The following is a 23,005-nucleotide window of genomic DNA, read 5'->3' on the forward strand; positions in this document are numbered from 1 at the left end:
GGATTGCTCCAGGGCAGGTTACCTCCTGCACTGCCGGCTTGCCCTGCACACAGGTGATCGAAGGCTCACCTCACCTGTTTCTCTTCTCTTGGGGATCAATGTCCTGTACTGCCTTTGCTCCCATGTCTGAAAACCATTGTTTTACAGTTTTGTCTGGTCTTCAATTGCTTAAAGAAGGAGGCTAACTCAGGTCCCTGTTGCTCTATCATGGCCATAAGTGGCAGTCCCACTTTTTCATGTACAGCGTGCTCTCAAGTGCCTTTTGATAGGCAGCACGGAGGGACGGAATGAACTCTGGGAAATTCCGGGTCTAGTCAGGGACTGTCTCTGGGTTTCAATTTCTGTAGCTGTTCTTACAATTAATGCTTCATAACTAACCACCCCAAGTCTCAGTGGCTAATGACAACCAGTCATTTACTTTCAGGAGAATGGGTCTTTGGGTCAGCCTGGGCGTACCTGACCTGGGCTGGGCTTGATGGGGAAACTCTGCTCCAGGCTCCAGTGCCGCAGGCTGGGCTCAGGTCTGCTCACTGCATGTTCTGGGATGTAGGCTCAGGGGGCGGCACCTGCCCAGACCATGATCTTCCCAAGCAGATCACTGGCGTGCAAGAGGCAGGCCCAACCATGCAAGCACATTTCACGCCTCTGCTTGTATCATATCTGCCAATATCCCACTGACCAAAGCAAGTCACAGGGCCAAGCCCAAATTTAAGGGGTAGGGAAGTGTGCTTTGCTCCCATGAAGCCATGGCAAAGCTTTGGATGTATATTATTATTCTATTATTACAGGGGGTGAAGAATTAAGGCTAGGTATTCAATCTACCACAGTTTCTCTATCTGCTTTCTGAAACTCCCTCTTTTCAAGGTCCGAGAAAATCACATTCCACACCTCCCTCTTCCTAACACTTCCTGCCAAGGGAATGGCAGAGCCAGTTCCGTTCTAGTAGGAACTGGGCTGGGTCACTGGCCAGGCCGCTTTCTGGAAGACATTTTGGAAAGCTCCACATTTCGGCCTGGAGTGAACTCAGATACTCTGGACCTCTTCATGGCTCCACTGAGCCTGGGTGCATTGCTGGAGAGTCTATTCAGAACATTTCATCCATTTCTCCCGTTTGCAGGGGCCAAAGAGCTCTGGGGCAGATGCACCGTGGTGGAGCAGGTGTCCACGTCAGAGGCCAGCTTCCCTTGGGAGGGACTTTGGGAGCTATCTGTGTTCCTCTCTTCTTCATTTCCTCTCCTGCCTTAGTGATTGTTCTAGGAGGTGGATCTGCACCCTGCGTGGGGCCGCACCACATGTCCCTGTCAATAAGGCCTTTGGATCCAGGAGATAACTTCTTGGCGGGGGAGCTACGGTCCACACACTGTAAGCAGTTCCAGAGGGCCGGGGCACTAAGGTGTGCCAGGTACACTGAGGCTGTTTCTGACGGACTCTGGCCCACTCCACACCATCCTCAGGGCTCTTGAGAGAGAAAGAGTGTGCGTGTATTTATGTGTGTGCCCTGTGGACTTCTGGGGAGGTTTTTCAAATCAGGCTGTAAGGGCTGTTTGGCCTCCCCCGGTTCTATGGACTTTCCTGAGGACTTATCACGTGCCAGAGAACTGTGAGGGCCACCATGCCCAGTGGGCCTCAGTCACAGAGCCCGAGGGAGGTCGTGGGGGCCTGAGAAGCAGGAGAGCTGGTTCTGACTCTGATACTCATGAATTGAGTACCAGCTCGTGCAGGGGACACAGTGATGAGCAGGACAGACAGGTCCCTGTTGTCATGGAGCTTTTAGTCTTGGCGGTGGTGGTGGGGTTTGCGGACCATTAAAAAATAAGCAAATAGGGAATTCCCTGGCGGTCCAGTGGTTAGGACTCCTCATTTTTGCTGCCATGGACCCAGGTTCAATCCCTGGTTGGGGAACTAAGATCCCACAAGCCACGCAGCACGGCCACAAGAGGAAAAAAAAAAAAAAGCAAATAAAGAAAGATGTCAGGTAGTAATGATGAAAATATAACAGAGTGAGGACCAGGGGGGTCACTCTAGTTGGGGTGATCAGGGAAAGCCCCCCGAGGAGAGGACATTTGCCACTAACTGGCTATATATCAACAACTAGGTCCTCCTGTTCGCATTAGTTTTCTAATGATATAAATATATCTAATGATATAAATGAGTTTTCTAATGATATTTCATGACATGAAATGTCATGATCTAGCTTCTCCTGTATGATCCTTTTACCCAGACCTGAAAAGGGGTGGGGGAAGCCGATTATGCCGTGTTCTCTCTCTGCTCTCTCTCTCTGGGGTGGCGAGGGCCTGCACTTAGGGGACAGAGATAATGGGAGCAGTGGACAAGGACTTTTATTCAGTTGGCTTCATCTCCAGCTGCCATCCCTCTCCCTCCTCCACTCCCCTCCCCCGCTGCAGCTGGCTTGGACCCCTGCTGCCAGGACCCTGAGGTAGGCGGCAGTTCCCCTAGGGGCTCCGGGGTGGGCATGGGGCGGCCCACCCACCGGGCCGCTGGCTCTGTGTCTGGAATGCTGAGAGGGCTCCTGAGACGAGACCCCCCCCCAGACGCCCCCCCCGTGGGAGCGGGGAGAATCGGCCCAAATCCTGCAGAGCCCTAAGAGGCGGGGTGAAGGCGAGGCCCAGGGCACCCACACTGCCCCTCTCAGCTCTCTGCAGAGCTCCCGGAGCCATTCGCTGCTCTCTGGGTGCTGCCATGTCCTTAGACCTTGCAGTGGGGCAGCGGGGGTGGCTCCCTGGAGATACAGCTGATTTCAGCACTGCCTACGGGTCGTCCAGGCCATGGTGGAGGGTCCAGCCTGGGAGGTCAGGACTGGCCATCCAGATGCCCTGGATTCCACTGCCTTGTCTTTGGCTCTGACCTGCTGTGTAGCCTGCCCCAGCCATTCCTGGGCTTCTCAACCAGGGGCTGGGGCAGGGCAGCGGGTGGGTAAGTAGCCAAAAATAACCCATTATTGTTTCCCCCTCATTCTACCAGTGTGAGCTTCCCCTGCCACTACACTAGGATGGTGCTCTTTCATAATCTCAAAGTTTCTAATCGTCTGCGTGAAACACCACCACAAGAGTGAGCTAAAGCCCTCATCCCGCCCCAGCACCCTGGCATTGCCTGACTGCCAGCAGCTCCAGCACCCACAGCAAGGATGGCACCGTAAGCCTGGCCCCAGCCTCACTGGCAGCCTCCAAGATATCATCCTGAAAGAAGTAGCCCCTCCACCAGAATCAAAGTCACCGGTTGCCCCCAGCAGCCCACAGATCGCTGCTGAAGACGGGGCCTTCATCTGTACTCCGTTCTTGCTGCCGCAATGCATGGTGGACGCTTATTGGAAACCTGAAAGGAGACGAGTGTTCTTGGTTAGGCTGTGCATGGAGCACGGACCCCTCCTGGATGGAAAGGCAAGGGGAGGAGGCTGCAGGTCACCACTCTGGGTGTCGGGCAAGGCACCTCTCAGGACCTTACCCCTCAGGGCTGCATTTACTCCCCTTTGCAAAGGTTTCATCTCTCGGAGTCAGGATCCACCCTCCTTCTCCTATCCCACGATTTTCACTGACCCTCCTACTTAATTCTCGCAGAGATTCTCTCCTTGCTTCTTGCCCCAGATGTTCATTGTATTGCATGATGGCCCCTCCTGACCACGTGGCTCCATCCTGTAGCCTCCCATAGCTGGATATGGAGAAGGGTTCTCTGGACTAAGAAGCAGGACCCCTGAGTTCTAGCCAGGATGCTCCCCAACCTGTGGTGTGACTTTGGGCAAAACATGTTTGTTCTCTGGGCCTCACTTCCTCATTTCCAAATCGCTGGAGCAGACAAGGCACCTGGCAGAAGCAACGTAGCTAGCATAGCTCCTTGCTTCACAAGGAGTGGCCCACGGGCCAGCAGCCTTGCCATCTCCAGGAGCTTGTTACGAAATGCAGAATCTTGGGCCCACCCAGACTCACCGGACCAGAAAAGTGTGAGAACCAGTGTGAGTGACGTGCAGTTAATTTGCTTAAAGTTTGGCTGTCCTAATAAGAGCAAAAGGGAATTTCTGAAGATTCTCAGGTAAAGAACACAGTGTTAAAAAAAAATCGCAGCAGGCAGAGAGGTTGAGGGGTGAGGCAGCACGGGCAGCTGGGTGTGGCCGTGGGGACCCGGCAGTGGGAGAGTGTGGGCGTGGTCCGCTTGCTGTTGCTGGGGGAGAATCGGTAATTCTCTGCGACACAGCGAATGTGGGAGATGATGGGGAGGAAGAGATTGAAAACAATTCAAGGCTGTGAGCCGTCGGTCCTTCAGACCTAGTTCTGTGTGCAAGACCCCAGGCAGGCCTCACTGTTTAATTAAGTGGAGATGGTCCTTAGTTTTAAGACGTTCTTAGCTGTCCTGATTGAATCCCAGGACAGGAAGGGAGAATGTCAGACACACCAGACCGTGGGAAGGTAATGTGCTCTAGTCACCCTGGACCCATGGTTCCCAGATCTGCTACAGACTGGAAACCCCCGGGGAGCCCTTTGGAATCCTCCTACCCAGGCCACTCCCAGGATGGGTTAAATCAGAATCTCTGGGGTGGGTCCGGGCGATTCTGAGGAATAGCCAGGCCGAAACCCATTGCTTGCATCTCTCTGTTCCAAGGACTGGCGAGGGCAGGTACCGGGGACCAGCAGGCATGTGGCTGCTGAGTAAGTCACGGCTCTGATGCTTCCTCTGCCCCACGGACAAGCACCCAGGGCCAGGATTAGTGGGAAGGAGTCTGAGCCAGCCCCCACCCCCGGGCTGTCACTTTCCCCGCAGCCTGCGGTGATGACTGGGGGCAGGGCTGGGGCGCAGGGCTGGGCTCAGATTGCGCACGTCACCAAGACACAGCTCCTCACACAGACGGACCTCAGCCCACGACAGATGTGCCATTTCCAGTGCACTCTTTACTTTATGAACCTTATTTAATTGCTGGAGCTCTCAGTCTATACTGGGATTTTGTGCCTGTAGATTCCCAGAATGGAGGGTACTGCTGCACCCTTTACAAAACAATCACTGGTCTGTGTTGGACCAGTTCTCAGCACAGAGGCCAGCTTCCCCGATGATGGTTCCCTGGCGCTCAGCAGTTCACAGGGGACTTTTATGGACGTTATCTAAGGAGAGGCTGACCACCCAGGCAAAGGTGGAATCTGAACTCGACAGATGTGACAGGGAGGCTGGAGGAGGTGGCCTGCCCAAGGTCTCCCATGGCGGAGACAGCCCTTGTGTTTGGGTCTCTTCCCTCTCGGATCTGTGTTCTTTCCGCTTCGCTGGGAGGGCTCCTGACTGAAGGAGAGAGCCGGGGTTTTTTCAGAACACAGGTGGTGGGGTTGGGAGCTCAGGGGGCTTTGGAGCCTCCTCTTGGCACCAGCTGGAGAAGAGGGCGTCGTGGTCACGGGGGTCACACCAAGGTGCCCGTCCAGACAGAAATACTTCCAAACTCAGGGATTAAGGAAGATTAAAAACAAAACAAAACAGAAGGCACTCTAGAAAGGGGTTAATCTCTTAAAGCCATCCTTGGCAGTTAGAAACAGATTTGAAACCATGGATGACTAACGCCCCTTACGGGGGGAGATACACCTGTCCACGTGCGCCCCTGGCAGGGATTTAAATGCCCCACAGCTTTTCCACGCATCCTAAGTCAAGTAGATTCATGCTGGCCCTTGGTGAAGTCTAAGAGCTGGACAAGTCGGGCAAGGCTTGTGTTAAATCACTCTTTCTGGGCTGCTGCCCCCAGGCTGACGGTCACAAATTCCCCGTAATGAGCACTTCTGAAGGAGCCCAGGCAGACAGCGCGCTAAATTAAGAATAGAGCGACCTAGGCCAGGGGAGAGGGAGTGTTTGCTTTGGCTGGGGAAGTGCCTGGGCCCCGGCCTGTGTGTTTGCCTGCCAGGGAGGCCTGATAAGTGGGCTGCGTAGAAAGCGCTGCGCGGTGGGACCAGGGCCATCTGTGCATCGGGAGAGGCTGCACCTGCTGCCTCTCAGCCCCGACCTGGCCGGAGAGGGACCCTTTGTCACCGTGTTTTCAGCTTCCTTGTGGCCCCATGGTCACTAAGAACCTGGAATTATTTTCCTTCCCTGGAGAATAAAAATGGAACCCTCGAACTTCTGTTTGTTTTGATGAATTACTTCCAGGCTGCTGTTTGTTTGGAGAACAAAGCTCTCCAGCTGCAGGGAGGATGGAGGCCAAGAGAAAACCCCCGCCAGCAGGGTGGCTTTGCAGACAGCACGGCCCGGTGGAGACAGCACGGGAGGCCAGGGGCCTCCTGGCTCTGCCGTTTGTGAGCAGTTTCCTCTCCTGTCAAAAGGGGGATCGCACTCTTGGCTCTGGGTAATTTACAGGCGTGTTGAGGGAATGATATATGCGGAAGAAACGCATAACTGGTAACCTGCCATACGCATTGTGGTAGAAGCGCCCCAGTCTTCGGCCCAGCTTTCTGCACCAGCTGGGCCTGGTGTCAGCAGGAAGACGCCATCCTGACATAGACCTTGGGTGTCTGCCTCTTCTCTTCTGAGAAGGTTGGATGATCTCATCTCTATTATGTGTACAAAAGCTAAGTAAACATAACGTTAAAGTATTGCTTATTTGTAGACTTCTTGACAGGACAAATAACGGTTGGTTTTTATGAATTTGTTCACTGAGGGGTGTGTCTCCCAGCCCCAAAAGCCAACACTCCCTCCACTTATGTCCTGGACATCATCCCCTCCAATTCTTCAAAGAACTTTCTCCTGCAGTTTTGGTCCTCTTTCCCAAATCATAAATTCCCTTCCCCCGCCCCACACCCAGCACTGGGCCTTCCCTTTCAGTATATAAGCGAGTCTTCATGACCCTCACGTGTCCCATTCAGGAGGCGGGTAAGTCCCAGCCACCCTCCCCCTGGACCTTCCTGGGAAGGTGCTTCCCTGAGAAGTGAGCCGCTTCCGGCCCTCCACAGCCTACACTACATACAGCAGCCAGAGCGAGCTTTCGAAAGCACTGATCAGATCACATCACGCTATGGTTCAAATTCTTCACAGAGCTCCCACCACTCCTGGAATGGAAGCCAAGGCCCTTACCCTCACCTACAAGGTCCATGTGATCTGGCCCTGCTCCCTGGCTCGGCTCCCCCCGCCTGTAAACAAGCCAAGCTCCTTCCCCTCCAGGGCTGGTCACGTTCTGCTCTTCCCAGACTGAGTGGAAGGTTCCCTTCCAGAACCGCATGGCTACGCCATCCTCACTCTTCAGCCATCAGTTTCAAGCTCTCCCCCCACCGCCATGTCCCTGGGGATCTCTACACATTACATACTGCAGCTACTTTAAAGCACTCGTTGGCACCTCGGATGACCTTATGTCTTTGTTGATGTGGTCATTGTCTGTCTTCTTCCTTCCAGAATGTAAAGGGCTTGAGTCTGTCCTGTTCACTGATATGGCCCCAGCACTGGTACAGGGCCTGACATACAGATGGTGCCTAATAAATGCAGTGTTCATTCACTGATTGGCTGTTCAGTATTGTTCTGTGTCTGATACATATCATTAGAGTATTTGGGGGAGAGATGGCGCCTTGGAGAGCACTGAATCTGAATTCAATTGTTTTTCTTTTTTAGACAAGGAACCTGAGGATGAGAGAAGGCAAGTTATGTGGTCAGGGCGTCACGGCAGGTTGGTGGCAGAGATGGCGGGTCCCAGGTCTCAGAAAAGACCTGACAATGGCGCTGATGCTGCTGGTGCTAGTGGTGAAGAAGAAAGAACAGTCAGCGGGCCGGCATCCCAGCGAGGGTGAGGATGATATGACAAAGGCCACCCTTTCCTGGGGGTGCTCTGTCCACGTGCAAACCTCCTACTATCTAAACTGCAGGGAGTTGGCGGTGAAGCTGCGTGTAGGCCTCTCAGGGCAGGAGTCGGACATCGTAGGATCCAGGTCGGCCGTTTCACCCATCAGGGTGCCTTGCTGCCATGTGAAAGCAATGCCAAGCCTGACTAGTAGCCTTTGGATTACAGTGCTGGGATGAGGCTAATACTAAAAGCGGGGCTGGGGTAGGGGGCACCGGATGGAGTCTAGTCCCTGTGTGTCTCCAGGGAGAAGGAAGGAGAAGAGAAGGCCTGTCCACGGTGGCTGGGCCGGTGCCAAGACGAAGGGGAGAGGTCAGTGATGGAGGCCATGAAGGGTCTTCTCTGTCTCATCCTGTTTCTGACACACCACATATTTCTTCTGTAACTGTTACCATGTCCTCAGCCCTGAGCTTTTAAGTGGTGTTTACATCTCCAACTCGCTGGCAAGGACCACGCTCCAAAAGGAGAGTGAAATTTTGAGCCAGGGGTTAAACAAGTTCCCAAACCATCACTCAGCCCTTCCTGTTTGGAGAGGGCTGGGCAGAGGGGAGTGGGCTCTGGGGACAGGCAACAAGAGGAGCTGAAGATCTGGAGGAGGGAGAGCAGCTTTGCCAAGCAGGGCCGGGGCACCTGGGCCAGCCACCCCCTTGGCCTGTCTCGGTGTGTCCAATGCTGCCTTCTGGGGCTTTCTCCAGGAGGAGGCCGGGGCAGGCACATGTGAAGTGACTGCAAGGCCAGGCCCAAGGCTTTAGGAACATTCGGGAAGCTTCCAGCTTCCTCGGCTCTAGCCTCCCCCCCTCGCCGCCCCTTGACCATGGCCCTGGAGGAGCTGCCAGGGAAGGTGCACTGACCTGTCCTCTGCAGGATGCTCTGTCTGGCCTTGATGAACGCCAGGATGTCGGAGTCTGTCTGGCTGTCCCCCGTGAGCGGGACCGACGACACTGGCCTCTCCGGGATCCTGGGGACAAGCACAGGTCACGCTTTACCACGCCTTATGTTTGGCCCCAGCGCTCACCTTTCCATAGTGCTTTCCCACGTTCACTGACTGGATCTCACCCAGGGGCTGCGGGCTCCTGCCTCCTTGCCCCCCTCCTTCTCTGCAGCCCCCACAGCAACCCTTCTGCACCCAGATGAGGCACGTGTCCCCCAGTCCTTTGGCTCAAACCTTAGTGGCTTCTCATCACTCTTGGAATGAAATTCAAACTCCGTCTCTGTGTGATGTGGGCCCATTCACTGTGCTCCGGCCACCCTGCTACTCTGTTACACCACGTTCCTTCTGGCCTCAGGCCCTTTGCCTCGCTGTCTCCTCTTCCTGGGCTGCTCTCCCCTCAGACCCTTACACAGCTGCACAGACTTTCTCTCGGCATCTTCTCCATCCCCTCACCCCACCTTCCTCTCCCTGCACCCACACCCTCCCCCCACCCTACCCCTAACTTACCCAAACCAAGCCCATTCTACCTGGGGCCAGATTCCTTTAGCACCCAACTTAGATGTCGTATCCTTTAGGATGTGTCCCCACTGCATCCCCATCCCCTGCCATGGCTTAGCTAGTCGCTCCTGAGACAGAGATAAGTCTTCTCCCTTCTCTCCTTAAAAACAGAACCATAATATTTAGCCCAGCAAGTTGCCACATTAAAAAACGGCATTTCCCAGCCTTCTTTGTAGCTATGTGTGGTCAGGTGACCAGGTTCTGGCCAATGAGATCTGTAAGAAGTGAAATCCCCTTAAAAAGGGAGGGATGCATGTCACCTTCTCCCTCCTCCTTTTCCATCCACCTCCTATACATAAAATCCCCCTTGAGAAAATTCAAAGCAAGGTACTCTCCCGGCTCTGCCAAGCGTCCATCCTCACACCTGTCACTCCACACAGCAGGTGACAGTATCCACTCTCTTAGAAGGCAGCGAGGATTATAAATAGCAAGGGTTGTTCGTTATCACATGTAATGTTTGGCGTTCCAGCTGCAAGTCAGTGAGAAGTGCTAAAGCAGAGCTGCGGCAGGGAGACTGGGACAGCTCTGGAGCTGTGTGCTCTGTCCAGGGTTGGGAGGGACGGTGGGTGGAGTTCACCCTTGGACGGCCTGCCTGCCACGGGAAGAAGGGCATGCAGGTATTCTACTCAGAGGGCGTGGAGACACGTGCTGGGGAGGGGCCTCGCCGGCTTTGTTCATCCTGGAGTGAATGGCTCACAGCCCTGAGGCCAGGCTTCTCAACTCCATGCCCTTCCCTGCCTGGGGACTCTGCACAGGGCTGGTGGGCCATGTGGAACTGCCCCTGGGCTGGCTCCTGTTCCTTGAATGGCCCCAGGTATGTCATTTACAAGGATACATGAAGCCACTCTGCCTGCATGGGGCCCCAGCGACCCTGGGGAAAATTCCTTGGCTCTGGGAGTTGGCATCTGTGAGAGATCCCAGGGAATTCCTGGGGTACCACGGCGGAGGCCTGCCCTGAGCTCTGTCTGTGAAGCCACTGCACAAGGGGCTCCTTGGGTTGTGAGGGAAGCAGATTGGCGATTTCAGCCTGCTGCACCCACAGCAGTGGCTGTCACAGGTGTCAGAGAGGGAAGACCACAGACCTGTCCTCCAGGGGGCTGCTGGGGCTGCTCTGCTCCTGGCTGTGCAGGAGGGGGCCAGGCGAGGGCAGGATTTTCCTGGCATATACGTCACTGAAAGAGACAAGTCAACAAAAGAAAAAGGTATGGGAGGAGGTTTACAGAAGAGAAATTTAGAGTTTATATCTAGGAGCTGTATGGACTGAAAGTTTGTCTCCCCAAAATTCATACGTTGAAATCGAATCCCCAGTGTGATGGTATCTGGAGGTGGTAATGGTATCTGGAGGGAAGGTATCTGGAGGGAAGGTAATTGGAGGGAAGGTAATTAGTTTGGATGAGGTCATGAGGGTGGAGCCCCCATTATAGGATCGATGCCCTTATAAGAAGAGGAGGAGAGATCAGAGCCGTCTCTCTACCAGGTGAGGGCACAGAGAGGAGGCCGTCATCTGCAAACCAGGGAGAGGGTTCTTACCAGAAGTGGATGCTGTGGACCTTGATCTGGGACTTTCCAGCCTCCAGAATTGTGAGAAATAAATAAGTCCCTGTTGGTTAAGCTGCTTAGTCTATGGCATTCTGCTACGGCAGCCCAAGCAGACTATGGCAGAAGCCAAGAATCCTCTGTGGTGGATGATGATTAGTCAGTTCAAGCTGCTATACCAGAACACCACAGACTGGATGGCTTAAACAACATGAATTTATTTCTCTCTGGAGGCTGCAAGTCTGAGAGCAGGGTGTCAGCATGGTCAAGACTGACGACTTCTCGTTGTGTTCTCACATGGTAGAAAGAGAGTGAGCTAGGTCTCTGGCCTCTCCTCATCAGGGCACTAATCCCATTCATGAGGGCCCCACCCTCATGATCTAAACGCCCACCTCCAAAGACTATCACTTTGGAGGTTAGACTTCAACATATGAATTTTTGGAGGACATATTCAGTTTATATCATTCTGCCCCTGCCCCTCCCCCCATTCAAGTCCTTCTCATGTAAAATACATTCATTCCATTCCACCAGCCCCCGACTTATGCCAGCATCAACTCTAAAGTCCAAAATCTCATCCATTGAAATATCATCTAAATTAGATATGGGTGACACTCAAGGTATGCTTCATCCTAAGGCAAAAATGCCTTGCCAGCTGTGGACCTGTAAAACCAGACAAGTTATGTGCTTCCAAAATGCAATGATGGGACAAGCATAGGATAGACATTTCCATTCCAAAAGGGAGAAACAGGAAAGAAGGAGGGAGTGACAGGTCCCAAGCAGGTCCAGAACTTAGCAATGCAAACTTCATGAGATCCTAGGGCTTGAGAACAATCCTCTTTGGCTTGACACTCTACCCTCCGGACCCACTGGGGTGAGGGTCCTGTCTTCTGGACCCATGGGTGGAGTTGCTGCTGAGCTCTGCTGGGCAGGGGTCGTGCCCTCATAGTTCTGCTGATCGGCCCCACCCCCACAGCCTTGGGCAGAGGCTGTCTGGATTGTTGAAAGCAAGGCTATCGTCTCCCTTTTTGAAATGGAGGAGGCAGCTGTGATGATCTCTGAATTGCCTTTGGGGTAATTCTTCCCTTGTCTTGAAGGATAGTGCCCATTCACAACAGAATAGTTCTATGGTCCTGTCCCGTGAGGTCCAAGAAGTCCACCAGCCTTCCTTTCTTCCTCCCATCTCCTTCTGCTTCAGTTCAGTCTGGCAGTTTTTCTGCTGGGGAGGCTGATGAAGTCTGGGATTCACGCCCACGCTAATCTCCTAGCGTTCTCCCCTGAAGATGTTTTCTCATTTTTTGCTGTATGGATGGGCTGAGAGTTTTCCAAATCTTTAAGTTCTAGTTCCTTTTTGCTTAATAATTCCATCTTCAAATCTTTCCTCTCTTCTTGTATTTTGCTGTAAGCAGTCAGGAGGAGCCAAGCCTCTCCCTCAGCACTTTGCTTAGAAATCTCCTCAGCTAAATGTCCAATTTTATCCCTTGCAAGTTCTTCTTTCCACAAAACACTAGAACATGAACACAATTCAGCCAAGTTCTTTGCCACTTTATAACAAGATCACCTTTTCTTCACTGTCCAATAACATGTTCCTCATTTCTGTCTGAGACCTCACCAGAATGGCCTTTACCATCCATATTTCTACCAACATCCTCTACGTGATTATTTCCGTATTCTCTAAGAAGATAGCAGCTTTCTCTACAGCTCTCCTCTTTCCTTTCTGAGCCCTCACCAGAACTGCCTTTAAAAGTCCATTCGGGACAACCTCAGCATCTTCTAGCACGTGCTTCAAAACTCTGACAGCCTCTACCCATTACCTGGTTCCAAAACTGCTTCTACATTTTTAAGTATCTGTTATAGTAACACCCCACTTCTGGTACTGATTTCTGACTCAGTCTCTTTGGGCTGCTATAACAAAATACCGCAGGCTGAGCGGCTTATAAACAATGGAAATTCATTTCTCACAGTTCTGGAGGCTGCAAGTCTGAGATCAGGGTGCTAGCGTGGTTGTGTTCTGGTGAGAGCCTTCTTCTGGGTTGCAGACTGCCGACTTCTTGCTGTGTTCTCACATGGTAGAGTGAGCTAGGACTCTGGCCTCTTTTTATAAGGTCACTATTTCCACTCTCGAGGGCCCCACCCTCATGACCAAATTAGGTCCCAAGGCCCCTTCTCTTAATACCCTCACATTGGGGATTAGAGTTCAACATATGAATTTTGGGGACACATTCAGTCTGTAACAGATGGTTTATACACTAATTTTCATTGCTAGAGCATTGCATGTACCAGCTGTGGTCGTGGAACAAAAACAACAATGATCACAACCGTCCTTTATAGACACTCTCTGCACACCAGGTCCTGGGAGTGTGCTCTGCAAACATCACGCTATTTATCCTCTCAATAGCCTCACCATCCCTGTTATATGGACAAGAAAGCTGAGGCTTAGAGAGGTTAAAGAAATTCTAAAAGTTGCCCAGTGGTAAGTGGCAGTATCTGGATCTAATCACAGCTCTGTGAGGCTTCAGAACTTGTGCTTTATTAACCGGACTCAGCTCTGGCATTCTGAGGAAACACATGCTGGAGACACATGGCTTATCCCTGGCCACATGGACTGAGCCTGGGTGGCCCTGGCTGACTGGCTCTGTGCTCCCTGAGTGAGGAGTTAGACCCAACAGCTCACGCAGATGCAGTTTTGCCCATTTAATTGATGTGCGCTCCTTGCCTTGGATTCTCAGTTGGGAAACAGTGGAGCCCAACAGCACCCCTTGGGAGGTGGAGAGGCAAGCTATCCTGGGATGTCAGTGCCATGAAGGGATCCACTCGCTTGCTTTGCAATGTCCTGCCTAGACACAATATCGGAGCAGAAAGAGGCCTCTGAAGTCACCTAAGAGCCCTCATTTCACAGGTGGGGACTCTGGGGGTGACTGGCAGGCAGGGTTAGAGACAGGTGCTCTGGCTTTGCTCAGCACGCGTCAGCAGCCGAAGGCTCTCCACAGGCCCAGTAACCTACTGTCCCAGCCGTGAGCACTGCTTCCTCTCCAGCTCCTGTCTTCTGCCCTCTCCTGTCTCAGCCAGGGCAGGGCCTCTTACCCTGGGCCTGCCTCCACTGTCTCAGGAATGTGGGTCCTACAAACGGGAAAGGAAATCAGAGCCTGGGATTTTTTTTTTCCCCCCTCAGATGTCTATTTCCCAGTATCCCAGAGACTCTGCACTGAGTCTTCGGGTGAGCTGAGCATCTGTGCTGAGGGTCACTGTAGGACCAGAGGCAGCCACAAGGTGGCAGGCTCTGCATGCCTTTCTTTGGAGAACAGAGGCAAGTTCCTAGGGTTCCTTCCGAATGGTTCCTGGTGCAGGCCTCAACTAGGCAAGGAGAAAGGGCTTTCCATCCCGCAGGTGCTGCAATGACACCAGGTCACGGTCAGTTTGGAAGCTGCAGCAAGTCTTGCAAGATCAAGCCACTGGCACACAAATGGCTCATGAACTCAATGGTTTCCCGGCCGAGCCTTTTCTAAGATTCCAGGGAGTGCTCACAGGTGCTAACTGTTGAGGGCTGGGAGTGGGTGGAAAAGGGCAGAGATGGAGGTGACAGGACAGATGGGGGCATCCGGCACCCTCTGCAGAGGCCCAGCTGCCCATCCCGTTGCCTTGAGCAGCTCCCGCAGGAGGATGGCACAGTGTGATGTCTTGGGGGTCCTCCAGCCCCGAGGCTGCAGGAACATCCCTGGATGCCATAGCTCGGCCTCTGAACCCTCAGGGTCATACCATGACTTTTGTCCTCTCTCCTGACCCACGAGCCTTTGACGGTGAATTCACTTCTCACGCTGACTTTCCTTCCGGAGAGAGCGCACAACAGCCATCAGAATCAATCATCTCTTCCTTCACAAGGATTAGTAAGTAATATTAATAGTAATTAGGCCTCCTAATGATGGTTGCCCATCAGAGTGTTGTGAATTTAGTGTGATCAGCCCACAGGCCCAGAGCATCCCTGGGGAAGTGATGAAATCAGGTTTCTGTCAGAACCCGAGGAGCAAGAGGACCAGCCCCCGGGCTGCAGTGGTCCCATCAGGAGCAGCGTCTCTGGAGCTCAGGGGAGGCAGGCAGCTGGACTCTCACTCTCCTGTTCCAGCAGCTCTTCAGTGGCCCCGGGACACTCGCCTGCTCGTGGAAGAATAGTGTCAGAGGGACCTCGACGCATCTTACAGATGAGACGAGGGGATCCCAAAGGGGGAGCTGGCTTGCCCGAGGGCCAGCACCCAGAAGAGCACCCTTTGTGAAAGTCTAAACTGAGGGGACTCCTTGCAGGTAACCCATGGTGAGCTGATGGGCACCTTTGAGATCCAAGGTTCTGAACGTCAAGGTTAAGGATCTCTTGGCAAGCACATCCAGGGATCACCTTAACTTGGGATACCTAAGGAATATCTAGGAAGGCCAGGCCAGGATAGGCCCTGCCTCTCAGACAAGTTAGATGCTGGGGGAGGATTCTAACGGTGTTTCCTGAGGAGATCCTAGGAGGCCTGCCCAGTGGCCAGTTCTTAGACCCATTCCAGGGTGGACACTCTCTCAGAGAAGCTGGCAGAGGGATGGACAAATGGACAAACAATAGAGAGTGGCCTTGGCCTAGAGGGAGCGTGGGAGGAGGGGGGAGAAGCATCGGGAGGAGGAGGAGAAAAGGGGGAGAAAGAATGTAGGGTGGGAAGGGTTAGGTAGAGCAAGAAAGTGGGGGAGGGCTTCCCTGGTTGTGCAGTGGTTGAGAGTCCGCCTGCCGATGCAGGGGACAGGGGTTTGTGCCCTGGTCCGGGAAGATCCCACATGCCGCGGAGCGGCTGGGCCTGTGAGCCATGGCCCCTGAGCCTGCACGTCCGGAGCCTGTGCTCCGCAACGGGAGAGGCCACAACAGTGAGAGGCCCGCGTACCGAAAAAAAAAGAAAGTGGGGAAAGGGAGGGGAAGAAGGGAGTGAAGGAGTGAGGAGGAGAGAGGGGGAGAGAGGGGGAGGCAGGGGAGCATGGGGGGCCGGGGGGCAAGGAAGGAAGGAAAAACCGTGGCTCGACATGGAGCCTGGAGTTCAGGCTGAAGCTGCAGCTCGTCCCATTGTTAACCACACAGTTCAGAGCATCACGTTCCCTTCCTGGGCCTCAGTTTTCTCATTAGTGAAATAGGATTGATTTCAGGGTTTCTCAACTGAAATGATGGGGCCAATCATCCCATCCTTGGATTGGAGTTCCCAATCCAAGGGAGCTCTGGTTTTCCAGTCAGAGGTTGGCCTTCTTAGGAGCCATAATTTTGCTCTTTGAAAATCTTGGCCTCTTGGGAAAATCAGATCGTGGACACATGGAAAGAGTGGGGACCCCAAGCAGGAGGACCTGGCACTTGGATGAATATGAGGAAAACACATTTGTACAAAATAGTGCAGAATATGAGTGGGAAAATGTCACCTTCTACTAAACAACAGGATATGCACGTGTCCCTAAAGGACGGCCATGGTCATTAAGGTTAAAGGAAACTGATGTGAGGAGTGAGGGGAGGGGGGTGGCCGGATGCTGACAGGCCTGGGTTCCAACCCTGGTCTCACCTCTCATTAGCTGGGTGACCCTAGCAAGTTAATTGATCTCTCGGAGCCAGAGTGTTCGCATCTGTAAAATGGGCGCAGTGATAGCACATACGTCACACACGTGTTCAGTTCCTGGCCCTTAGAGCCCTCACAGGAGATGTGATTACCGTAAGAGAGGACAGCCTTGGAGAAGCCTCCTTGGAGAATTTAAGGACGCCAACAACTAATCCTCCACAGTTGGCTGTTCACAGAGAATGTCTGCGAAGCCACGATGACCAGGGACAGGGTCTCCTCCCTGCCTCACCCCTGGTAGAGCTCTGTGAGCTCTTCTCTGCCAGCTTTTTAAAGCAGTGGCGGGTGACTTCTTTATCAGAGGAAGAGCCCGAGACCTTGCCCCTGCCAGTCTCTAGCAGGACCCTTCTCCTCTCACCTGTCCACTGTAACCTTTCCGCCCACAATGAACGGTATCTGAACTACTGTGTGCGAAGGAATTTAGGGGTGCCGACCTCTCATAGCCGAGGCGTCTTAACAGACACTCTTCAGGACACTTGGTTATCTCTGCCGAAGGTTAGAGATCCCACCCGAGCACCGGCTGCCACCACAGATGACAGAGCCTGAACAGCGCCCCGAGCCTGCCTGAGAGTCCGCTCCCCAAAGACCCTCCTTCCAGCATCATCAAAAGTGCTGGGGGTAGAGCTCAGGGAGCATGATTTTGGGAGAAGCTCCTATAGGTAACCTGATACACGCCTTTGAAATTCAAGGTTCTGAGCTTCACTTGGCAGGCACGGTCTATGTCTACCTTATAGCCCTGGAGTAGTTTCACCGGGCCTTTCCCAACACACAAACACACACACACACACTCACTCACTCACACTCACTCACACTCACACTCACACACTCACACACACTCACTCACACTCACTCACACACACTTCATTGTCTTGAAGCAAAAGAAAAATTAGAGCTGGAGCTTCCTGTTTGCTGGGCAGGATACTCCTACCAGTAGGAGCTTGGAAGAGGTCAGAAAAGCAGCTGGAGAAATAGTCAGGGGTTCTGAGAAGACTCACACTGGGGAGGAGGGCTTATTCTCGTGTGGCGGACACTCGAGAGGCTCGGATCAGAGCCAGAGCCAGAGCAATGACTGGGGGAAGCTCTGGGCTGGCTGGACTAGTGTTTTTAAACATGCTCTGTGGAGTCCTGGGGTTTCAGGGAGGGGGCCCAGAGTGGGGCAGCAGGAAGGCATTAGGGGTTGGAAACTCAAGTATCCCAGAGATTAGCAGGCACCCAAGGGAAGGCACAGAGAGGGCAAGTGTGGGACACTAATGCCAAGCTCTGTATTGCCACGGAGAAGTGCAGCTGCCTACCTACGCTGCCTTGAAGTTTTTTAGAAAAATGAATGGACTATTTTTCTTACAAAAGTTTTAGGTTTACAGAATATTAAGCAAATAGTACAGAGAATTCGCATGTATCCTCTCTCTCCCGGCTTGTATTTTCCCCTATTACTAACATCTTGCATTAGTGTTGTACGTTTGTTACAACTGATGAACCATTATTATTAACTGATGTCCACAGCTTACGTCGGGGTTCACTTTTTCTGTTGTACGATTCTGTGGATTTTGACAAATGCATACTATTGTATATCCATCATTACAGTATCCTACGGCATAGTTTCACTGCCTTAAAAATCCCCTGTGTTCTCCCTATTCATCCTTTCCACCCCTGCCCTCTCTCCCTCTCTCTGATCTTTCTACCTGTGTGCATAGGTTTGCCCTTTCCAGAATGTCATAGCTGGAATCACACAGTATGTAGCCTTTTCAGACTGGCTTCATCGCTTAGTGATATGCATTTAAGTTTCCTCCACGTATTTTCATGGCTCAATAGCTCATTTCTTTTTATCATTAAATATGGAGGTACCGTTTGTCTTGTTTTTCCATTCACCTTTTGAAGGACATCTTGGTTGCTTCCAGTTTTAGGCAATTATGAATAAAGCTGTAAACAACCATATGTAAGTGTGGATGTGAGTTTTCAACTCATTTCAGTAAACACCAAGGGGCATGACTGATGAATCGTATGGTAAGAGTATGTTTAGTTTAGTAAGAAACCACCAAACTGTTTTCCCAAGAGGCTGCGCCATTTTGCATTCCCATCAGCAATGAACAAGAGTTCCTGTTGCTCCACATCCTCTCCAGCATTTGGTGGTATCAGTTTTATTTTTTTTTATTTATTTTTATTTTTTTATTTTTTTATTTTTATTTTATTTTAGCCATTCTCATAGGTGTGGAATGGTGTCTCATTATTGCTTTAATTTGTATTTCCGCAATGACATATGATGTGGAGCATCCTGTCATACACTTATTTGCCACCTGTATATCTTCTTTGGTGAGGTGGCTGTTCAGATCTTTTGCCCATTTATATATGTTTTTCAAATATTTTCTCCCAGTCTGTGGTTTATCTTTTCATTCTCTTAACAGTGTCTCTCACAGAGCAGCATTTTCCATATGAAGACCGTCAAACTTATCAATTTTTTCTTTCATGGATCTACACTGCCTTTTAAAACACCAGCGTAGCCAAACAGAACATACCTTGCCGGCTGTTAACCTGGGGCTTAGGGGCTCACATAGGAGATGTTTCCTAAAGCTAGAATACAAGCCGAAGTGCTGGCCCTGAGGGCCAGGTTGGGGGATGTGAAGAGGTCCAGGGAAAATGTCAGCCAGGTGGTGGACAGCTCTCTGGCTGGCTGTTTTGTTTTGTTTTAAGAATAGTTTCAGATTTAGAGAAAAGTTGCAAAGATAGTACAGAGAGTTCCCATATACCCCATACCCAATTTCCCTCATTATATAATCTTATATTAGTGTGGTACACTAAGGAACCAATACTGATACATTATTATTAACTACCGTCTGTTCGTTATTTGGATTTTCTTAGTTTTTCTGATCTAGTTCCCATCCAGGATAGCACATTACATTTGGCCATCATATCTCCTTAGGCTCTTCTTGTCTGTGACAGTTTCTCAGAATTTTCTTGCCCTTGACAGTTTTGAGGAGTACTGGTCAGGTATTTTGTAGAATGCCCCTCGACGGGGACTTGTCTGACGTTTCCCTCATGACTCAACCAGGGTTATGGGTTTTTGAAAAGGAGACCACAGAGGTCATTGCCATTCTCATCACATCATCGGATCAGGGACACCGTCTGGCAACCCTCTCCCCAACCCCTTTTAAAAAGCTCTATTTCACATTTCCAACGTGAGAACTCAGCTCTGCTCAGACCCAGGCAAGGAGCGTCCCTTGGCAGTCGAGGCCGAGGCCCCACTCGTGCTGGCCTGGTCTCTGCCACGCGGACAGTGGGCCTGTCTCAGAGATGCAGGATGGATGACGCAGGTGTCATTGGCTCTACCGCCCGCGCTGTGCAGTTGGAAAGAGACAATAACGTGGGTGGCATGAGAAGGAACTTGCCTTCAGAAGGTGTGTGTGTGGGAAGTATAGTCTGTGCTGGCTCATGCCATCACTCGGGGACACTGGCTCTGGGCGTCCTCACAGGAGGCTGCCCACGTCTCTCCTGAGTCTGTGCTAGGACAGAGTCACTAACCAGAGGTTCCTGAGTCCTGGCAGGCTGACTCCCCTCTGCCTTACCCAACATCCCCTCCACAGTTCCCCCCTCCCTCTCCCCTCCCACTACTGCCAACCGCTTCTTCCCACCCAGCGTCAGGACCAGGGCTTGCACAGTTTGGTTAAACTGCTTCTCTTGTCACTGTGGCAGTAGGTCCACTGGCTGTCAGAGCCGGAGGGAAAGGGCCGGGGTGGGGGGAGGGGGCGCGGTACTCCAGTAAAGCCTGAGAGCCACTGGCCTGAGTATTTTCAACTAATTTAACAGTGAAAGTCACTCATCTTCCCGAATCAGGCAGCCTACACTTAGAGCATCAAGACTGGGTTGAGGAGAGGTAGGGCATCTTTTCTGGGCATCCCAACCCTGCCGCAGGGTTCTCCCCTTACCTTTTGCTAGAGAGAAGCTGGGACCTTTCGTGCTGGGATTCTGGCGTCTGGGGAAAGGGTTTCATGTGATTCAATGAATTCACTGCTGGGGAGTTTACCTGTTGGTCCAAGAGAAAGTTTCACAGTGTAAGCATGAATCTAATGACATGGGGAAAATGTCTTTGATGTTATTTCTTAAAGGGAAAAAGCCAGCTAGAAAAGTTGGTATGTACATGTGTGGGAAAAAAAAATAAATCTAGAGGTAGTCATGACCTTAATGAGGGGCATCACAACATTCTCTTTGGATGGCAGGATGATGGGTAATGTTTGATTTATTCTTTGTGCTTTTCTGTGTTTTCTAAGTTCTCCATATTGAGCCTGTATTACTTTTTAAAGTTAAGAAAAAGTGTTCAAAATGTGATCTGACAGTTCTCCAGAACTCCTTTCTGGCTTTGCTTTCCTTCGTCCCAAAGAGATGCTGGCAGAGTCAGGAGCGATGCATTCATCGTGCATGTGGGGGCAGCTCCAGCAGGGTCCTGGAAACCTTGCGTGTCTCCACCCAGGTCTCCTGAGCAGCGATTAAACCCCAGCGGATCTGAGTCTTAGCAGAATGCCCCGCGCTTCTCCCAGAACATGAGAGCACGGGAGGCTTGTGAGCAGCTGCTGCCAGGCCGTCTCCCACTTCCTCGCCATCTCGCTCAGAGGCCATCATGGGACAGTTTCTCATCACCTCCTATGTTCTAATGAGGGTTAAGGCTTTTTGCCTGCCCCACTCAGGGTATATCTGCCGGCTACAAAATGGCTTAGTGGCTGCGTGGAATTGCTACAGGGCACCCCATCATCCCTGCTGTGGTCACCTGGTCCCTTCTGTTTCAATGACATCCTGTGGCGTGGAGGGTACAGGGAGCTGACAGCTTGGCTACCCTGCCTTTCACTGTCTATGCAAGTAATAAACGGTCTGAATCCATCAGCCTCGACTGGGTCATACGGGATGATGGGAGAACCCTCATCACTGTCCAGTGGCCGGATGCCCATGGGCACCAGCAGTGGCTGACGGTCTCACCCACTGATGACCTCCCGAGGGAGGCTTCTTAACTGGAGAGCAGGGGCACTGTGAACGTGACTGGGAACCAATGACATCTTTATTCTTCCTAACTTCTACCTGAAATTTAACATATCTTTCGAGGATTAAATGTAGACAACACACCACAGTAGAATGGGTGGTACCAGTGACTCCGCCACCAGTAGAAATTACAGATATTTTCAGATCACATTACAGTTGTTGCAGAAATCTTGAAATACTGTGTTCATCACTACTTTGAAATTGTGGTAAATATTGACCCCCCAGATCTTATTAATTAATGCATCTGTCAAACAGTATACATATTACTATACCATAACTGTGCTGCTAAAATATTGTGATAACTGTATTTCCATCTTATTGGTTTTATTTGTCATCTTGTGTATTTAATTTTATCCAAATATGTTTCTCCATTGTCTGGTCACGAGGCCACTCGGTAATGTACGGGTTACTGCTCACTATCTTCTCTGGCTCTCAGTTTCTTGTCCTTAAAATGACACAATCAGCCTGTTAGAGAATTTCTAAGGGTTCTTCCAGCCACAAAAGTGGTAGGATTATGTGTATGTCATCTCTTTTATTATACACAGCTGAGGGGTCACATGAGGACAGTTGGAACTGGGGGTGTGTACTAACATTTCTTAACTGGTTCTTTAGCCTTCATAATATTATAGAGAACTTCTAGGAATTTGTCTAGGAAATATGCAAAAATGTATCTTCAAATACTTTTCTAGTGAAACGACCCCCAAACAACCTAAGCATTAAACAATAGGAGATTAAATATATTAGAATAAATCCATATGCTTGAACAGTGACAGCACTGGAATGATGTCATGGCATCATGCCATGGAAGAGGTGGCATGCTGGACCACTAAGTGAAAACAAAAGCCGTTTGTGATACTTGAAGACTAATATGATATTATTTTTATAAAAGCATATGGTTGTATATGCATAAAAATATAAAATAATATAATCCAACATATTAATATCGATTATCCTTAAATGGCGATTTCACCTTGTGTTTTTCTGTATTTTCTAAAATGTATACCATATATATATATACACACACACATACGTGCATATATATGACTGTAATAAAGAACAATCAGTGTTGTCACTCCGTCTCAGGAAGCAATGGTGGCAATCCATCGGCTTGGGGAGCTACACCTCCCACCCCCTGCATTTCTATGCTTCAGGCACTAGCAAGGAAACGGTGAGCCCCTGACCACTCACGTTCCTTGTTACTAAAACGAGCCCTCGCTTCAGGAGGTAGGGGCTGAGAGCACGTGCACTGCGGGTCTAAGCCCCCATTCTTTTTCCTCTGCTCCCCCCCACCATGGGGCTGGGGGTCCGGCCCCTCCCTGGCTGCCCTGACGTTCCTCAGGCCCCAGCAGGAGGGTGGGCTCTGGGGCAGTGAGGGGCATGGCTGCCAGTACCTGCAGGCTGGCGGCCTCCTCTGCCCACCAGGCTTCAAACTCTTTCTGCAGCTTCACCTTGGCTTTGTCCATGAGTAGCTGCAAATGCTCAATCTCCACCTTCAGCGCCTTCAGGTGCGTGAACATTGCTTTATACCTGCAGTGGAGTCAGAGAGGA

General features: G+C 51.4%; 1 protein-coding gene across 1 annotated transcript in view; it reads right to left on the minus strand.

Annotated features, from left to right (window-relative positions):
* Positions 1 to 8,200: 8,200 nt before the first annotated feature.
* The window catches only part of KIF6 (kinesin family member 6), a gene marked incomplete at its 3' end in the record, with an annotated part of 371,372 nt that continues 356,567 nt past the window's right edge, over positions 8,201 to 23,005 (minus strand). The window contains exons 18-21 of the mRNA XM_082848404.1: positions 22,849 to 22,984; positions 20,356 to 20,453; positions 10,373 to 10,462; positions 8,201 to 8,759 (exon numbers count right to left, since the gene is read on the minus strand). Coding sequence (XP_082704530.1) covers positions 8,201 to 8,759; positions 10,373 to 10,462; positions 20,356 to 20,453; positions 22,849 to 22,984 — 883 coding nt within the window. The remainder of the gene's footprint in view (positions 8,760 to 10,372; positions 10,463 to 20,355; positions 20,454 to 22,848; positions 22,985 to 23,005) is intronic.

This window comes from Leucopleurus acutus (genome assembly GCF_964270905.1).
Source record: "Leucopleurus acutus genome assembly, chromosome: 10".
NCBI classification, from domain to species: domain Eukaryota; kingdom Metazoa; phylum Chordata; class Mammalia; order Artiodactyla; family Delphinidae; genus Leucopleurus; species Leucopleurus acutus.